Raw genomic sequence first — 16,721 nt, 5'->3', positions numbered from 1 at the left:
CAAAAAGGAAATGAAGCATGAAACTGGTATGAATCAGGAAAATTCATGTTATTTAAAAGCATGATTTTACTCAGTGTTTGTTTTCTTGCATAGTTGACGCCGTTTCTAATTTAATGTGATTTTTTTTTCGTCCGTCTTCATCTGTTACTTAAAATATCATTTTAATACAATAAAGATTTTCTATAAATAGTGAGGCCCAATGGCTTAGTGGTAGAGCAGTGGTCTCGTAACCGGGAGGTCCTGGGTTCAAAACCAATTTGATGCGCTAGTTCCCTTCGGTAATAAGGCATCAATCCTCATTACTAAGTCCCTTGGAGAGGACTTAAAGCTGTCAGTGCCCCGGTTGCTTTCTTAGCAGTTGGGTAAAACAAACCAACCAACCAACCAACCAACTACATTTGGGCCCCATTTCACAAAACTTGTCATCAGTGACAAATTCCAATTGTTATAAGCTAGTGAAATCTTTGATTGGTTATCAGCAGATTTGTCACTGATTTATGTCATTTGTCATTGAAAAAAGGCTTTGTGAAACGGGTCCCTGGGCATAGTATTCAAGAGGTTAACTGTCTTATAGAACCTCACAACTTTCAATAAACCTATTCTCAATTTGAAACTATCTCTCTTAAAAAGAAAAGAAAAGAAAAAGAATATGTCTCACCTCGACTGCCTGTACATGGTCCGCCATACTAACGCTGGTATTGCGATGCCAGCATACATGGACCGTCGTGTTGGCCCGATGGTGTGACTGACGATCAATGGACTTGGATGGGGATGATACTTCATCTTCTGCATCGTCATATGCTGAGTCTTGGTCCGGTGAACCTACGACAAGAACAAGTTCAGAGATTGACCAGTTTGCAAATGGACCAAGAATATTATGTATTTCTTCTCTAAAGGGTACCAATTGCCATAAAATGTTTTGCTCTGTGTGTTAGTGGTTACAAGTCACTATATTCAAAATATTGATTTCAAATACAACTTTTTTAGAGGTATACTACAGGTTTCAATATATTCCCTTTTGTATTGTTTTTCACCATTATGGTTGGATAATTGAAAAAATCAACTACTCAGAAGAATACATTTCAAATTTCTAGACTCACTGATGTTCATGTTAAACTTACCATGGAAACACAGACTATAATAAATGTTCACACATGCATTGTGGGCTCATTTTCATGTTTTTTTCCTTTATATTTGAGAGAGTTTTGCAAACTTTGTGACAATAAAACCCTACAACGCAAAAATAATGGTACATGCAGCAAGCTATACTCACTTAATGTATCTGTTACTTCGTCGTCTTGGCACATGCTCATAGCCAGCTGAATATCCTGTAAATGGAAGGAAAAAAAAACGAGTTAATTTTGTTGTTGTTGAGAAAATCACATTAAATTTCATCTGAAGGAAATATTTTTGACATTGATCGAAATCAAACGTAAGTCCTCCAATCAAGCGCAAGTTTCCAGTCTCCTTTCTCTTATGTTCATAGTTGAGATTCATTTCAATCCTTTATAAGACGGGGCCATGGATTACAGCACAAAGACATTCTGGTTTGAAAAAGCACCCTAAATCTACTTGCTCTCTTTCCTACGACAATTAGGGTACAAGTAGAATGTGATGGACCGATCATATACTTCTCAGTCTCGAACCGGGGTCCGTTTGAGTCAGTTTAGGCAAAGACAGAGAGCTGACCAAGGGAACCTACCGGTCAAACAACTCAAATCTCCCAATATATATGGTACCTCTCTTATAAGCAGAGCTAATTGAATTTTCAAAAATTCTTAAAAGTATCTACAATTAACACCTAAATTATCAATACTCTTACCAAGTTTTGTAATTTTTTAAGTATCTGAAAATTGATTTGTCCTCATTTATGTTTCTTGAAAATGTGACATATCAAAGCTTAAATCTAAAAGTATTCAACAAAGGCCCTATCTATTTCAACCAGTCCACATTTCATTCTTGAGTTGCGGAAAACACAAAAACATCATATTTACAAGGGGTATGACTAATTTAGTTGTTAACTATATCTTTTTTTCCTTTGTATTTTGTCTGTCTTACCTGCATCCATCTTATCTTCTCCTCGGGTGTACTGGCTGCTATGACGACCGTCTTGTTACCCCCGTACAACGTGAAGCAGTTGGCAACGGAGCGATCCAGTTCACTGTCTTCGAGCTGAAACAATGCAATACAATAAAATGAAACATTAAATTAAGCATTTATTATCCATCCAGAAATTTGTTATTCACTGGTAAAGTATACAGATTGATTTACAAAATAGAATTAATTGTAATCATCAACAATTACAATAATGGTAAAAAGATTTCAAGATATTTATAAAATGGATTTTAAAAAAAATGTACACACCCTTATTCATGGTATAATAAAGGGATCTCCCACAACTCATTTTTTCTCATGCAGGTTTATAACAATAGATAAAGGATAACAAATGTGAAGTTAAAAGTTCAGATGTCATCTTTATGTTCGCAGTTATATGAATCGATGATATAAAGCAATCAAGATAACGAGTCATCTGAAATACGAGCAACAAGCATAATATTCAGTACTTGAAATAATTTTAAACTAGATGGAATTCGACTGCGCGCAGTCGAAAATGATGCCTCCGTCATAGAGCAATTTTACAAACCAAAACAGAACACATTTTTAGAATTCAAGTTCAATTGTAATCCATTAACAGGTTCTCAGAATATTGTGATTACAAGCAATTTCTCATATACATATATGACCCTTTGATCTTTGACCTCATGACCCTAAAATCTACTCAGTTCATTGGCTCTGCAAGATGTCCTGAGTTAAATAGTAATCCATCTGTCAGTTCTAATGAGAATGTGTTCACAAGCTATTTCTGCATACATAATGAGCCCATGACCTTTGACCTTATGAACCAAAAATCTAATCAGTTCATCTGCTCTGCAAGTAACATACATGACCTAAGTTTAGCAGCAATCGATCAATCGGTTCTTGAGATAACGCAATCACAAGCTGTTTTTGCATACATAATGTGCGCTGTGGCCTTAGACCTTTGACCTCGTGACCCCAAAATCTAATCACTTCATCGGTTCTGCAAGTAACATACATGACCTAAGTTTGGCAGCAATCCATCACTCGGTTCTTGAGATAACGCGATCACGAGCTGTTTTTGCATACATAATGAGCCCTGTGACCTTTGACCTTTAACCTCATGACCCCAAAATCTAATCAGTTCTTTGACTCTGCAAGATACATACATGACCAAAGTTTGGCAGGAATTCATCAATCGGTTCTTCAGATAACGTGATCACGAGCTGTTTTTGCATACATAATGAGCCCTGTGACCTTTGACCTTTGACCTCGTAACCCCAAAATCTAATCAGTTCATCGGCTCTGCAAGATACATACATGACCAAAGTTTGGCAGGAATCCATCAATCGGTTCTTCAGATAACGCGATCACGAGAACGGGACGTACGTACGTACGTACGTACAGACGGACGGACGGACGGACAACCCGAAAACATAATGCCTCCGGCTACTTCGTAACGGAGGCATAAAAATTCAATCTACAAATGTAATCTTGAGTGGAGCTTATTACGTCTACATCACAAGCAATATTAGTATTGTACAGTCAAACCTGATTAAGTGACCACGTGTCTATAAAGACCACATTTTTGTTTCCCTTTGATACAGTTTCTCATTGAAACCTGTACTAAAGGCACCTGTACATGAAGAGCCCTTTTCACGTTTCCCTTGAGCGCTCTTTATATACATGTACAGTTTTCAATGTACAATGTATATCTGGGGGGTGTTTCACAAAGACTAAGATCGACTTTAAGTTGGACTTAACTATGGCAGGCCATTCATGCTACTGGTTGCTCTCACCATTATGATCTTTAGATCATATTTTTTTCTTCAATAATGAATTGTCAAAAAATGTTAACATCCCTTGAGAGACCAATGCCAGTAAATAGTGAATGTAAACAGTGGCATGAACGGCCTGCAATAGTTAAGTCAAACTTAAAGTCGATCTTAGTCTTTGCGAAACACTCCCCAGGAGTGTGATCAATGGGATGTTTCTACAAGCTCAAGAATGACTTACCACGACCCCTTTGAGAGGGATTTGGCCGTGAACTTTGAACTGGTTGGTAGGCGTGACCCCCTTGCTGGTGTACACCAAGACGTCGGAGAAGAGGAAAAACATCCTCTGCTGGTAACCCTTGCGCGACAGCTTGTGAAGGCAACCCTCTCGGATAAAATGCTGTTGAGATCAAGAGAGATTGAATGGTTGTATAATTTTGTAATTATTATACTGGGGATTATGTTGAAAGAGAGTGACATGTATTTCATTTGTTGTTAATTATCATTTCATCTGAAGATTAATAAGTATTCCATCATCTTTAATATATTATTCAAGAATCAGAATCATCACAATAATGAACAACACACATCTATAAAGAAAAAGAAGAAAATTTTACCAGGAATTAATTTACATCAATAACATAGCTTATTCAATCTTCATGATCAGATGATGATCACCATCATTATCATCATCAGCAGTATCACCAATGTCATATTCATCACCACCACCATCATTACTACCACCACCATCACCTCTATCATCATCATCATCATCATCATCATCATCATCATCATCATCATCATCATCATCACCACCACCACCACCACCACCACCACCACCATCATCATCATCATCATCATCATCATCATCATCATCATCATCATCATCATCATCATCATCATCATCATCATCATCATCATCATCATCATCATCATCATCATCATCATCATCATCATCATCATCCCCATCACCACTACCACCACCACCATCATTATCATCATATCATCACTACCACCACCACCATCATCTCCATCCTCCTTTCTACTCCTCCTTACCCTGTTTGGTTGTATGAGTGTATCCATGCCGACCAGATCTCTCTGTAATTCAGTTAGCTTCTGGAAGTTTTCAATCCTCTTTACACTTTCCTCGATGTCAGCAGTCAAGTCTCCCACATCCCCCAGGGCAGCTGAAAAAAAAATTAATCAAAGAGACAATCAGTAAACCATTTAGAATAAACTTTTCATTGAAGCTTAAATCTTTTTAAATAATTAGACTAATCACCAAAATATTGTGCTCAGAAAGTATTGGTTCCTACGATGTATGTACTATGTTCAAATATCTGCTTTAAATATTACTTCTGTAAAATAGAAATTGCACGTTTAAAAGTACTCTAAAAATGCAGATATAGTGACTCATGAATAGTCTATGTGAACAGGATCCTGTTTCATAAAACTTGTGTTATCAATAACAAATGCTAAAATTCTATGACAAATTAGCTGTCAGCCAATCAGATGCCACGATTTCAGTAGCTTATAACAGTTACTGTAACTTGTTATTGATAGCAGGTTTGGTGAAACAGGGCTCAGATTCTATGCGTGGGGATTTAGAAACTTCATAGAGAACTTACCCTTGCAGTCCTTGTAGTCGGGGTGAGACGGTTGATAGTGCTTTACAAGTCCTAAAGAAGAAAAGGAGAACATTTAAATCAAATTAATTATCAATTAATTAAAAATTGGAATTAAAGATCCATTATTATTATCAATTTAATTATAAACTGCTAAATCTATAGACATACCTACCCTTATTAATTTTGATGTCAAATACAATGAATTATTGTACTCATTTGATGGTGGCACATTGCTATTCATTTATTTATGTATCATATTCTACAGTTTCTTTGAATTAATGTACATTATTTCTACAATTTCTATCTATCTGTAAGAATTTTCAATCTGCCAATTTGAAATTCACTTAGGCTTAATTGTGATCTCATATTTCAAACATTCATGAATTTCTTATTATTAGTCTGATTTATTTAAAACTTGTGTCGTTCTGTTTTTTTTTCTTTCTTCTGCTTTCATACAAATAAACTTATCACAAGGCTTGGATCACCCTTCAAACAGAATGTCATTATCTGCTTTTCCCCGACATTAGTCTCTTCTCAAACATATAATATTCCACTAAGAAAAAAAGGTTAGTTTGTTTTTTGCTTACTTTCTAGCACCAGTTTGTAATGTAGCAGCCTCTGGACAGGTTTGAGAAGGAATGTGTTGAAGGGCAGATAGCAGACCTTCTGGATTTCAAAGTCCCGATAGAAAGACTCAAACTTCTTGTTTTTCCTTAGCGTGGCCTCCAGATCGGTGAGGACCTCCTCGAGCTTGCCGATGTAACCCGTGTAGAGCTGCACACAAGAATTAAGGCACGTAAAACAGTTTATTTCAAGTTAATTTTAGAATAGATTACCCATTGATGTCAGATTGACAAGGTCTAGAAATAGGTTTCGGAATTCTGTTACAACTCATTTGTTGAACAAGTCATGAATGAAATATCAAGTTAAATAATTTGCATATGTACACAATGTATATTTTACATTATTAGTTTGTATATTGTAAGGCATTGTTGAGTATTCTTGTTTTCTAAAGTATCGATTATAATAGTAAATTCATTATTTTTTGTTTGTTACATTTTCTAAACTGATTTGTACCAAAATACTTTGTTTAGCTGTTTAAGGGGTTAGGCTTGACTAGCACATGTGCTATTATCTGGTCCCTTTTACCAACCAATAGTTTCTCTCCTTGTATATGTAAAATCATTGTATGAAATATATTGCTGTTGGTTAATAAATCAAATCAAATCAAACAGTATAGAACAAACTTATTCCAACAATTGAATAGGTTGATCAATTCGAATGAAACAAATTTGTATGACTTGGTCAACTTGTACATGTGATTTTTTTGTTTCGATAAGTCTTCACATGAATGTAGGCTCAATATTGGTGAATTCTCATTTTTCAGCTTTTTTAGAGGTTGTCCTCTCAATCATAGTGTATTTTTGTATTTAATGTGGCATACAGGTACATGTAACTATAGTGAAGGCTGTTGTTTTTGTACCATTGGCCTGTTGCATTGCATGATGCAGAGACATCATTATTATTTCTGCAATGTGTGCTACAAAGATGTCCTCAGCACTACACAAGTTTGCTACAAAAAGGTTTTCACATTGCAAATATAATTCTAGTCAAAGCCTATCTGCACTAGTTTGGCCAGGAGGGATTAAACCTCCCTGCGTGGTCACTGACAGGTGGTTATCTCATCAAATCAGCTCTCAATTAACATAAGCAAAAAGGGGATCATGGGGGACCAACGGGTACCGCTTAGGCATTGTTTGCTATATAGAGGGCGCAAGTAGCTATAAGTAGTGCAATCCCGCTTAAAAATCAGAAATAATATCAATAATGTAATTAAAAACTGTTGAAATGAGAATTGTATGGTGTATTTACCTTCAAATGCTGAGCGTTCTTGAGCAGGATATCACCTACTCTCTGGAACATGCCTTTGCCCTGGGCATTGGGTCTGCCTTCCCTAGAGTGGACAAAAGGATGAAATACATTGAGTACAGAATACACTACAGTCGATAGCGACCGCCCAAGGGGAAACACAATAAGTGGTCTTTGTAGACATGTTCCTTTAGTACATGTGTCAACAACAAAAAAAATTCCGAGGGAAAACACTAAATGTGGTCTTTGTATGTAGACAGGTGGTCACTTAAGCAGGTTTGACTGTAACTTCAAGATGATACTGAAATGAAACGAGTAGTTTTACGAGCACTAGAGCGACGTCTTATAAAGAGTTACGACTGATCACAAGTTCTCCAATCAATCGCAAACTGATTCACTCACGTGTCTTTAGTTAAGAGTTGCGGCTGATAACAATGGTAAACATTTTAGAACCAACAGAGAATTCAATACTTGGGATTACACATTGGTAAAGATTTTAGAACCAACACAGAATTCATTACTTGGGACTACATATTGGCATTCCTACCATGATGAAAGGCGCTGTTCTACTTCTTTGAGGAATTTACAATGGAATTCATATATAGGATCTAGGTGGCTGAAGAGAATGTCCAGTGTCTCTGGAAGATTCGCCTCATTGGTCGTTGCTTTCCGGAACCACTGTAAGAAAAAAAGTAGGTTGGTTGGTTTGTTTTACCCCACTGCTATTAAAGAAAGCATATGTATGCTTGTAAGGAAGAAACCAGGGGACCGATGGCTGTAAGTCCTCTCTGAGGGACTTGGTAAAGAGGATAAATGCCCTACCAAAGGGCATTAGCGCATCAAATTAGTTTCGAACCTGGGATCTCCCGGTTACGAGACCACTGCTCTACCACTGAGTCATCACGCCTCACTTGTAAGATATACAATCTACTCAGGCTAAATTCAGGCTAATTTCTTTAACTAGAACCTCCTCTTGAGTTTTGTTTTGGTCAAAGTCCTCCCCAATGCAGCACGGAGGATTTCATTTTGCTGATACTAAAATGTTCTTCTTTATTTTGATTTGTTAAAATCAAAACAGAGTCATAAGTATCATAGGCCAACAACCCTGTTATTAAAGCCTTTGTTTCTACTACAGCCAGCCGGCCCTTTGCGAGCTCACTTGAAAGGTCATTTTCTCCCCAAAGTTTCAGAAACAAACAATACTTCTTATTATACCTGTAGCATTTGAAAGATTGCAACAAGTAACAGAAATTTGAATATTAAATAATGGATAAGGTATTTAACAAACAAAGCAAGTGTAATGTACATAAGAAATTCACAACGCCAGCATGAACATGACTGCAAACAATTTATGATACAATTTTTGAGTTTTGCCAACAATAGAGTAAGCAATTTCAAAAATAATATACCTTTAATACAAACGAGATAACATTTAATGGAGCCTGTCAGATAAGTTGATTGATACTTACGACTACAACTACTTCCAGGTCTTTGAGATATGTCCTTTCCGTTGTCAAGATTTCTTTAGCGATGAAGTAAGCCCTGTCAGGAGGATGCCTCTGTAGAAATTACAAAAAGCAAACAAAACCAAAATAAAACATGTAAATCAACATATGAATAATTGCTTACATTTAATAAATAGAACTGAAAAATGTTTTACAAGTTCCATACACACATTTGCATGAAATTGTTTTATTATAAAATTGTCACTATATACTTCAAACTAAAAAAAGCCATCAGAACAGCAGATAAATTATGAAAATTCTTATAGTAGTCTAAATATCTAATTTTTGAATTTTACTTCTACTTTTCTTGTTTTAAATACATATTCCAAACCAATAGCTATTCTTTCCAGAGCAAATCTGCTAAAACATGGCATTTGAGATGAATCTATTAATAATGAGAACAGACTTTTCATGTCAATACAAAGCAGCAACCTAAACAAAGGATCTTAATACCTGCATACACACATCCTTTCAAAACAGAAAAGATTAATTTTTTGATTTTTTACATGGAATATTACACATACGTTCATATGGACCTTTATGGAACCTACATTGAGAATGCTACTAATAAATCATTTCCTTCATCTTTACATTCTAATAGAAGACAAACGCCTTTTCCCCATCTCTCTCTCCCTCTCTCTATCTCTTTCCCTTCTCAGCCCTCTTGAACGACGAAGGTCTTACAAGGTATCACATGATCCGACCCTCATCAGCTTATAAAAACCACTTCCTTTTCAGTCGGACTACCGTTGCCTACTGCGTGACCTGGGGTATGACCTACAACCACAGTGATTCACTCACATGTGCTTCTTATTCATAATCTTCTACTTTTCCTATCATTGTCTTCCTTTTAAGTTCCTTCAAAGGAATGCCAAGTCTCCTATGATGTGTTGTTAAAGGTAATACAAAATTTTGGTATGGGGTCATGAATTCGGTTCAAATTAACAAATTTGAAGCATATGCGATCCTACAATATTCAGTGATCGTTGTCGCGGTTGAAGTCGAGTCTAAAGTTATGAAACTATTTATGATGAACTCTTTATGTTGTATAGCTCCCTCTCAAGGTCAAGATATTAATTAAGCTATAAAACAATGTTTCTTGATTAAAATCGACCGATTAGCTATTCCCGTTTGGATATTATACATCACAAGTACAAATTCTGAGATTTTCATGGTCGCAGCTACCATTGTACGGCTGTAGGTGCTATTTGAAAAACAATCAAAATTTACGGGAAGCACCGGTAAATTTTTATATTCAATTTTTCTCGAAAGCAGAAGTGTTTTAGGTGCTCAATTTTCTAGTTCTTATGATACATCCACAGGGACATCCAAATATATCAAAATTGTAAAGAATCACTATCCACCCGATTTTCTAAATTCCCAAAACTTTGTATTACCTTTAAAGTGTACCAAGCACTTTACAAGACAATTTTTATACAGCTAGAATGTATAAAATCAACCTAAAAAACTTTGCCTGCATTCTATTTGCGAATAGATTCATAATCTTCTGCTTTTCCAATCATTGTCTTCCTATCAAGTTCCATCTGCACAGGATCAAAGGAATTACAAGTCTCCAAAATGTGTATTGTTAAAGTGCACCCATCACTTACCAAGATAATTTGTTTACCGCTAGACTGTATAACTAGTTTCCACTTACACAACAATCTTCCTCAAGGCCTACTGGTAATTTTTAAATAGCTTACCTTTTTCTTGACTGGTTCGTCTTCATGATTATTTGTGACTGGTGACGAGACTACTTCTGAGGAATCGTTGTTATAGCTTGGTATGGATTTGGTGGGTGACGGGGCAGGAGAACCTACAAAATAAAAGAAAGGAAAATCATGAATTTCGTACAAAGATTAACAGGATTGGTAAATCACAGTTTCAAGCACATATTTATTTAAAAGCAGATTATTTACAAGCCAAAATTCATGAATGCAAAATGAATGTATACATGGGAACAAATAGCTGTTTAGCTTCGAGGAACTTGAAAAAGCCTCTAATGAAATATTTATTTAAATGAAATATACGTACATAATTGAAATTTCTGAATGAAAATATAATGTTAGCAATTTAGCAAATCCAAAAAGAGCCAAAATACAATTTTAAGATACCAATACAATATCATCAAATTTACAATATTACTGAACGTCTATTACAACTGATTGGGCAACTTTAAAAATGAAAGAAGATATTTCACTTACCATTCCCACTCAACAACCACGACAGCAACAAATAACATGAATACCGAGGTTTTTACAGCCAAACACATCCCACCATCCACCAATTCTTATATGACAACAAATACTTTAAATTCTTCTCAGATTCATTCCATTAATTTGGGAGTTTTTGTATTTCAAACTTTTGGGAAGGGCAAAAGTAGCTCATGACATTTCAGAAAGAGCAATTCCAATATTCAAGCAGCTTCAATGGAGTACCGAAGCTGTGACGTCATATAAATCTATTTTTTAGAATTTCTCATTTTTTTCTTCATATTCCGAAAGAACATAAAAATTAATGTCCAAATGTCGAAAACCAATTGAATATGTTAAGTATTGGCTGAGATATGACAGTCTTAATAAATATACTCCCCATAGGAACCCAGTGTTATATGCTCTGGCTCCTAATGGTTAGGAGCCAGAGGATATAACACTGAGTTCCAATAGGACATATATTCATTCAGATGGTCATATCTCAGCCAATACTTAACATATTCAATTGGTTTTCGACATTTGGACATTATTTTTGATGTTCTTTCGGAATATGAAGAAAAAATTGAGAAATTCTAAAAATAGATTTTTGATGACGTCACACTTCACCACTCTATAGCAAAATGTGGGATTTTTAATGTATCAACATTAATGCATCAACACCCTTCTGGCGCTCGGCATACACATTCTGGTCCACGGCCACACGCAGTCCCACACACTCATCCCTGTGTCACCACCACAATCATGCATCTCATTCTTACCTTACCCGAGCTCCCACTACCAAACCAGAAGAGACCAGAGATATCGTTCCATCGCTCCAAAATTCTGAAATTGTGCTTTAGGGGCTCCAGACACGAGAGAGCAGCAACCTTTTCACAATTTTTCTTCTTCTTTTTTCTTTATATATATATATATATTTTTTTTTTTTTTTTTTACTGTATGTGAACTTTGATTATTGACTGTAAATGATGTTTATTGACTTTTTGTTTGTATGTTTATCCGGCTCCGAGTTAATATGAATATTTGGCGGGTGGAGGGGAAGGGGAAGGGGGGGGGGGGTTGGGTTATTGAACAGGTAACCTGTGTAATGGAGTTTCTTGATTGATAGCATGGTCTTGTAAATATGCGTACAGTAAAACCTGTCTATAAAGACCACCCAAGGGAGACAAGAAAACACTTCTTTATAAGCAGTTGGTCTTTATGCACAGGTTCCATACCTGTTTCAATGAGAAACCATTTTTCAAGGAAACAAAAAATGTGGTCTTCCTAGACAGGTGGTCACTATAGCAGGTTTGACTGTACACGTTTATGTAATGTAATGCCATGACATGAAATCAATGCCCCTGATATCTTACACATTGTAAACAGAGAGTAAATAACATACTCCAGTCAATTAGAGATTTACACTCATTATACTTTATTTTAATATATAACTTTGTTTCGTTTCGCTGCATCCAGCAAATACATAAAGACTGATAGTCGGTTATTTCAATTTATGATTGACATTACAAAATCTATGATGGAAAAAATAGAAACTAATGATGGTCTGACCACAAAATTACACAAATCTACTTAGAAAATACAATCTTTACAAATCAAATTATCTGATTTTCAGCCATTAATAATTTGTTTCTCAAAGAAAATAGGTTTAAAACTATTATATTCTGTATTTTGTTTACTCATACTTATACAAAAAGTGTTTTTGATACATAATAATATAAAATCAGTTAATATCAAATTTTGAATAAATTTCAAAATATTCTTGGGGGTTATGTGAATGCTGTTCCTAAAACTTCAGTAAAATAATCGCAAGAATATTTTTTTCTTCCCTAGATTAAAAAAAATGCAGTGAATACAGAATCGTGTTGCAAAGAATTTTGAAGCAAATTGTGACAAATTCATGTACACGTAGTAAAAGTCACCCATTTGAGAGAGAGTTACCAATCCCTGTAAGCCTTTTCCTTTGTGAATAAGATGCTTTAAAACATGTTTATACATGTATACTCAAATAAGTACATTTATGCGCATAAAGCAGCATTTTGCAGAGCAGTAATATATTTTTTGTGCATGTACATGTACAACTCAAAGATGCGCACATCGATAACTTGCAATTATCCTACAAAAGCTCTGAAAATAATATTTGTCAAAATATCATGATGAACATCTATAGAGCCATCATAAAAATATTCAAAAGAATTTTCTGTTAAACTCTCTTCAAGAAACAAATAAACAGTAGCTGAATACTAAATCAATCTCACATTCATCATCTACCGGTACGCGTATAACTGCCTTATCAAGCTGTGTTAACCGCCTTACTGTTACAAATTGCTAATTTGTACAACAATTATGGAATAAACAAATATATATTTATAGAGAACATTTAGGAAACAGAGAAAGAGCAAATATTATTGGTGTTTAATGGTGGAAAGTCTTAAGGTAATTTCAAATATTGAAGAATAACACCATTATGTGGAATGGGTGTCAATATTCATTTTGATGCACTGTGAGTTTTAGGTTATGATTTGTTATTTTTTTTTTTTGTTGACAGATCTAGATTTATGAATGTGCTCTGTCTTGTGTAGAGTGCAAACATTGATCTAAACGAAGCAGAGGTAAATGCATACCTAATACAAAATGCCCAATCCCCCCCCCTCCCTATATATGGTTATAAATTGGGTTGCACGACGATTGCTCCGGTGACAATTGCTCCTCAGTCAGATGTACATATTGAATTAATTCTTGACTTAAACCCTAAAGCTAACCTCAGCCCTGACCTAAACCCAAAACTTAACCTAAAACCCAACAGCAACCCAACACTAAACCTTTTATCTTTGATGAAATAAACCTGGTGCAAAAGCTACCGGACCATATATAAGAGCACCATAAAAAGAGCACCCCCCCTCCTTCTTCTCCCCCCCCCCCAAAGTTTAAATTTAATCTGCCCTAGGTTATCTTTACAATTAGCAACTAATCTCTAAAATTTTCAAAAAAGCCAACGCCCAATAAGAATCGCCATCGCAACAAATTTTTAAGGAAAGACACAAAATTATTGGAATATTAGGTTACATTACTATTTTTTCAATTGTTTTCTCTCAATATTCTTCAACAATCAAACTCTACGATTTATAGGCTAGACTGGTGACAATTAAAAGTATTATTGCTCTCTAAATAGGAGAAAGATCGTCTGAAAGAAGTATTAAGAGACATCCACATATAAGGCTAGATCTTAGTAATGTTTCACAATTAACAACCTAACACAAGACACTTGGTATATCATCATGAACATCATCACTTATTGAATAATATATATACATTAGACTACGGTAAACAACAGAACATATTTCCCTCATCGTTGAAAATATGAAAAATATATCTTAAAAGTATAGTTGAGAATCTGATTTGAATTGTACATAAAAATGGAAGATGAAAAGTGAATAAAACAGCTAGAAGTTTTTGTTTAGAAAATAAATTTTAAAAAGTCTCTGAAAAGTTAGTTGAACTTATTAAAGGTGGGATAAAATTGAAAACAAAAGAAGAATAGTTTTAATCTACAACAAACTTAAGGAGATATCCTGATATCAAATTTTTGGATACCAATTTCCTTCACGTAATCGAGTGTATCTTGATGCAATATGAAAACAAAACAATAAGCAGCGATGTAAAAGCAAATTTGGTCCACTAAATCGAGTTGCATTATAATTTTTTCCCCTTCCTAGCAGATTAGTTAATCCTTGATAAAACTAAAATATATGAATGAGATAGAGTTTATTCCTAATTTTGTCATCCTAAAACCCAGCATTTCATTTAAAACAAAAGATTATAAATATAAAAACAGGCATGATTTTTGAATAGCTACCAAATAGACAAATGTTTTTTCGTTGGTAAATTCTTTCAAAATTTAAAAAGTCAGATTGAAATCATGATTGCAAAGCATAGAGGTTAAAGTTCTTTTAAGCACCAATGGAATGAAATGATATTAAAATGAAGGAAAAGTCGACCACTTTAAGTACCGGTAAGGTATTATGAAATGGGAGAACTATATTTGTGGCGGAATAGCATACGCCAATTCAATATAAGAAATAATTTTCCATCAAAATTGTAAACTATTTCAAAAGAAGAACAAATGAATGGACATTTTGATTGCATAGGATTGTCAAAATTATCAAAGTAAACTTACAATTTCAGAAGATATACCATTTTAATACTTCATGCTAAAATAATTGTTGCCATAATGAAGATTTAAAGTGGCATGGTGCCAATTGTTTTACAATAAAACAATGATGATTGATCAATAAAATATTAATCTAGAATGCTTTAATCGCCATTTTGAACTATGATAAAAAGATTTTTGATCATTTAGAAAATCTAATATTCAGGGAATACTATTGTTTTTAATCCTTTATACTTTCTTTCCCCTCCTCATTATTTTGGCAATCCATTATGTATCATACTTTCTCGGGAGAAAAAGCAAATTTATAAATTTTAATTGCACATGAATCAAGCGTCTATTTTCATGGTGTATTTCAAATTGGCACAAGTGTAATGAGTTGATGCTATCAGAATTATATAGTTACTTGTTACTTGTAGAGATAATCCCGATGGCAGCTATCATACAGCTAAACTGGGATGCTAGTGCATGGAGATGTATTATATACTGTATAAATGGAAGCATAAAACTGGCATCATATTAGGCAAGCCATGCATGCGAAGCACTAAAACAATAACATAAGAAGAGGAATATAATTGCACATTATATTGGCAGACTTATACTAAGATGAATATATCAAATTCTATACTACATGAGATGGATTTGGAACAATAATACTTTCATTTTCTGTCCAAATTATAGTTGCCCTTTCAATGAAAGTGTCCATGAATTGAAGGGAATGGAAAAGAATTATATCTTTTTAAATATTATCAACATCATTTTGGGGCTATAGGCAGATGAATATGGTTACAAGGAGTTACATCTCAGTTACACCACTTCTCGTCCTACAGTTTTCAGGGTCGATGATTTCTAATCCAAAAATTATTTTGTCTTTAAAAAAATAAAATCTTCTTGGGAGCCTTTCTTTACACTATCCAAAGTGAGGTTTCACTATTAGGTATAACATTAATCTTGTGACTTAAATATTAACCTTGGAGTGATGAAAAACGAGAGAACTAATTGAATAAACCACAGATGTCTCATAAGATGTGAAGGGTCTTTTGTAAAGACCTATGGACAAACGAAAGTATTTTAAAGAAAAATCTGTTTCCAAGCAAACTCAAATATTTAGTTTTTTTTTATCAAAATGTCTGTTTGTTATCAGCATATAATTCAAGGAAGCACTTCATTGAAAAATGACAGTTTTAATACTATTTCACAACTTTATAATTATCATTTTTGAAAAAAAGGAAACAGAAACTATGAATTCACAGGAAGTGTGAATATATCAAAAATTACAACCCCCACCCCTTCTTCAAAAGAGACATATACAGCCCTTACTTAAAGGGATATCATAAGCTAGTAGGGATTTGGGCTTTTCATACTTCTTTTTAGAAATACTTTTTATACTCTATATACCCAAAATGCTTAGAATGTAAGTTCCATCCCTATTGCTAGATGAAGAATTGCAAAAATTGTCTTCAAAGATAATAACATCGATTTACAAAAAA

General features: G+C 34.5%; 1 protein-coding gene across 2 annotated transcripts in view; it reads right to left on the bottom strand.

Annotated features, from left to right (window-relative positions):
* The window catches only part of LOC579053 (FERM, ARHGEF and pleckstrin domain-containing protein 1), a 99,529-nt gene that overhangs the window by 4,017 nt on the left and 78,791 nt on the right, over positions 1–16,721 (bottom strand). For both annotated transcript variants that reach the window (XM_030981863.1, XM_030981864.1), the window contains exons 12-22: positions 10,557–10,669; positions 8,818–8,907; positions 7,896–8,026; positions 7,352–7,433; positions 6,067–6,253; positions 5,480–5,530; positions 4,908–5,038; positions 4,093–4,251; positions 2,059–2,172; positions 1,274–1,328; positions 659–822 (exon numbers count right to left, since the gene is read on the bottom strand). In XM_030981863.1, the coding sequence (XP_030837723.1) occupies positions 659–822; positions 1,274–1,328; positions 2,059–2,172; positions 4,093–4,251; positions 4,908–5,038; positions 5,480–5,530; positions 6,067–6,253; positions 7,352–7,433; positions 7,896–8,026; positions 8,818–8,907; positions 10,557–10,669 (1,277 nt within the window). The remainder of the gene's footprint in view (positions 1–658; positions 823–1,273; positions 1,329–2,058; positions 2,173–4,092; positions 4,252–4,907; positions 5,039–5,479; positions 5,531–6,066; positions 6,254–7,351; positions 7,434–7,895; positions 8,027–8,817; positions 8,908–10,556; positions 10,670–16,721) is intronic.

The sequence above is a fragment of the Strongylocentrotus purpuratus genome, unplaced genomic scaffold (genome assembly GCF_000002235.5).
Source record: "Strongylocentrotus purpuratus isolate Spur 01 unplaced genomic scaffold, Spur_5.0 spur5_scaffold_12, whole genome shotgun sequence".
Classification (NCBI taxonomy): Eukaryota; Metazoa; Echinodermata; class Echinoidea; order Camarodonta; family Strongylocentrotidae; genus Strongylocentrotus; species Strongylocentrotus purpuratus.
The sequence above is the reverse complement of the archived record's forward strand: the minus strand, read 5'-3'. Positions and strand labels throughout refer to the sequence as shown.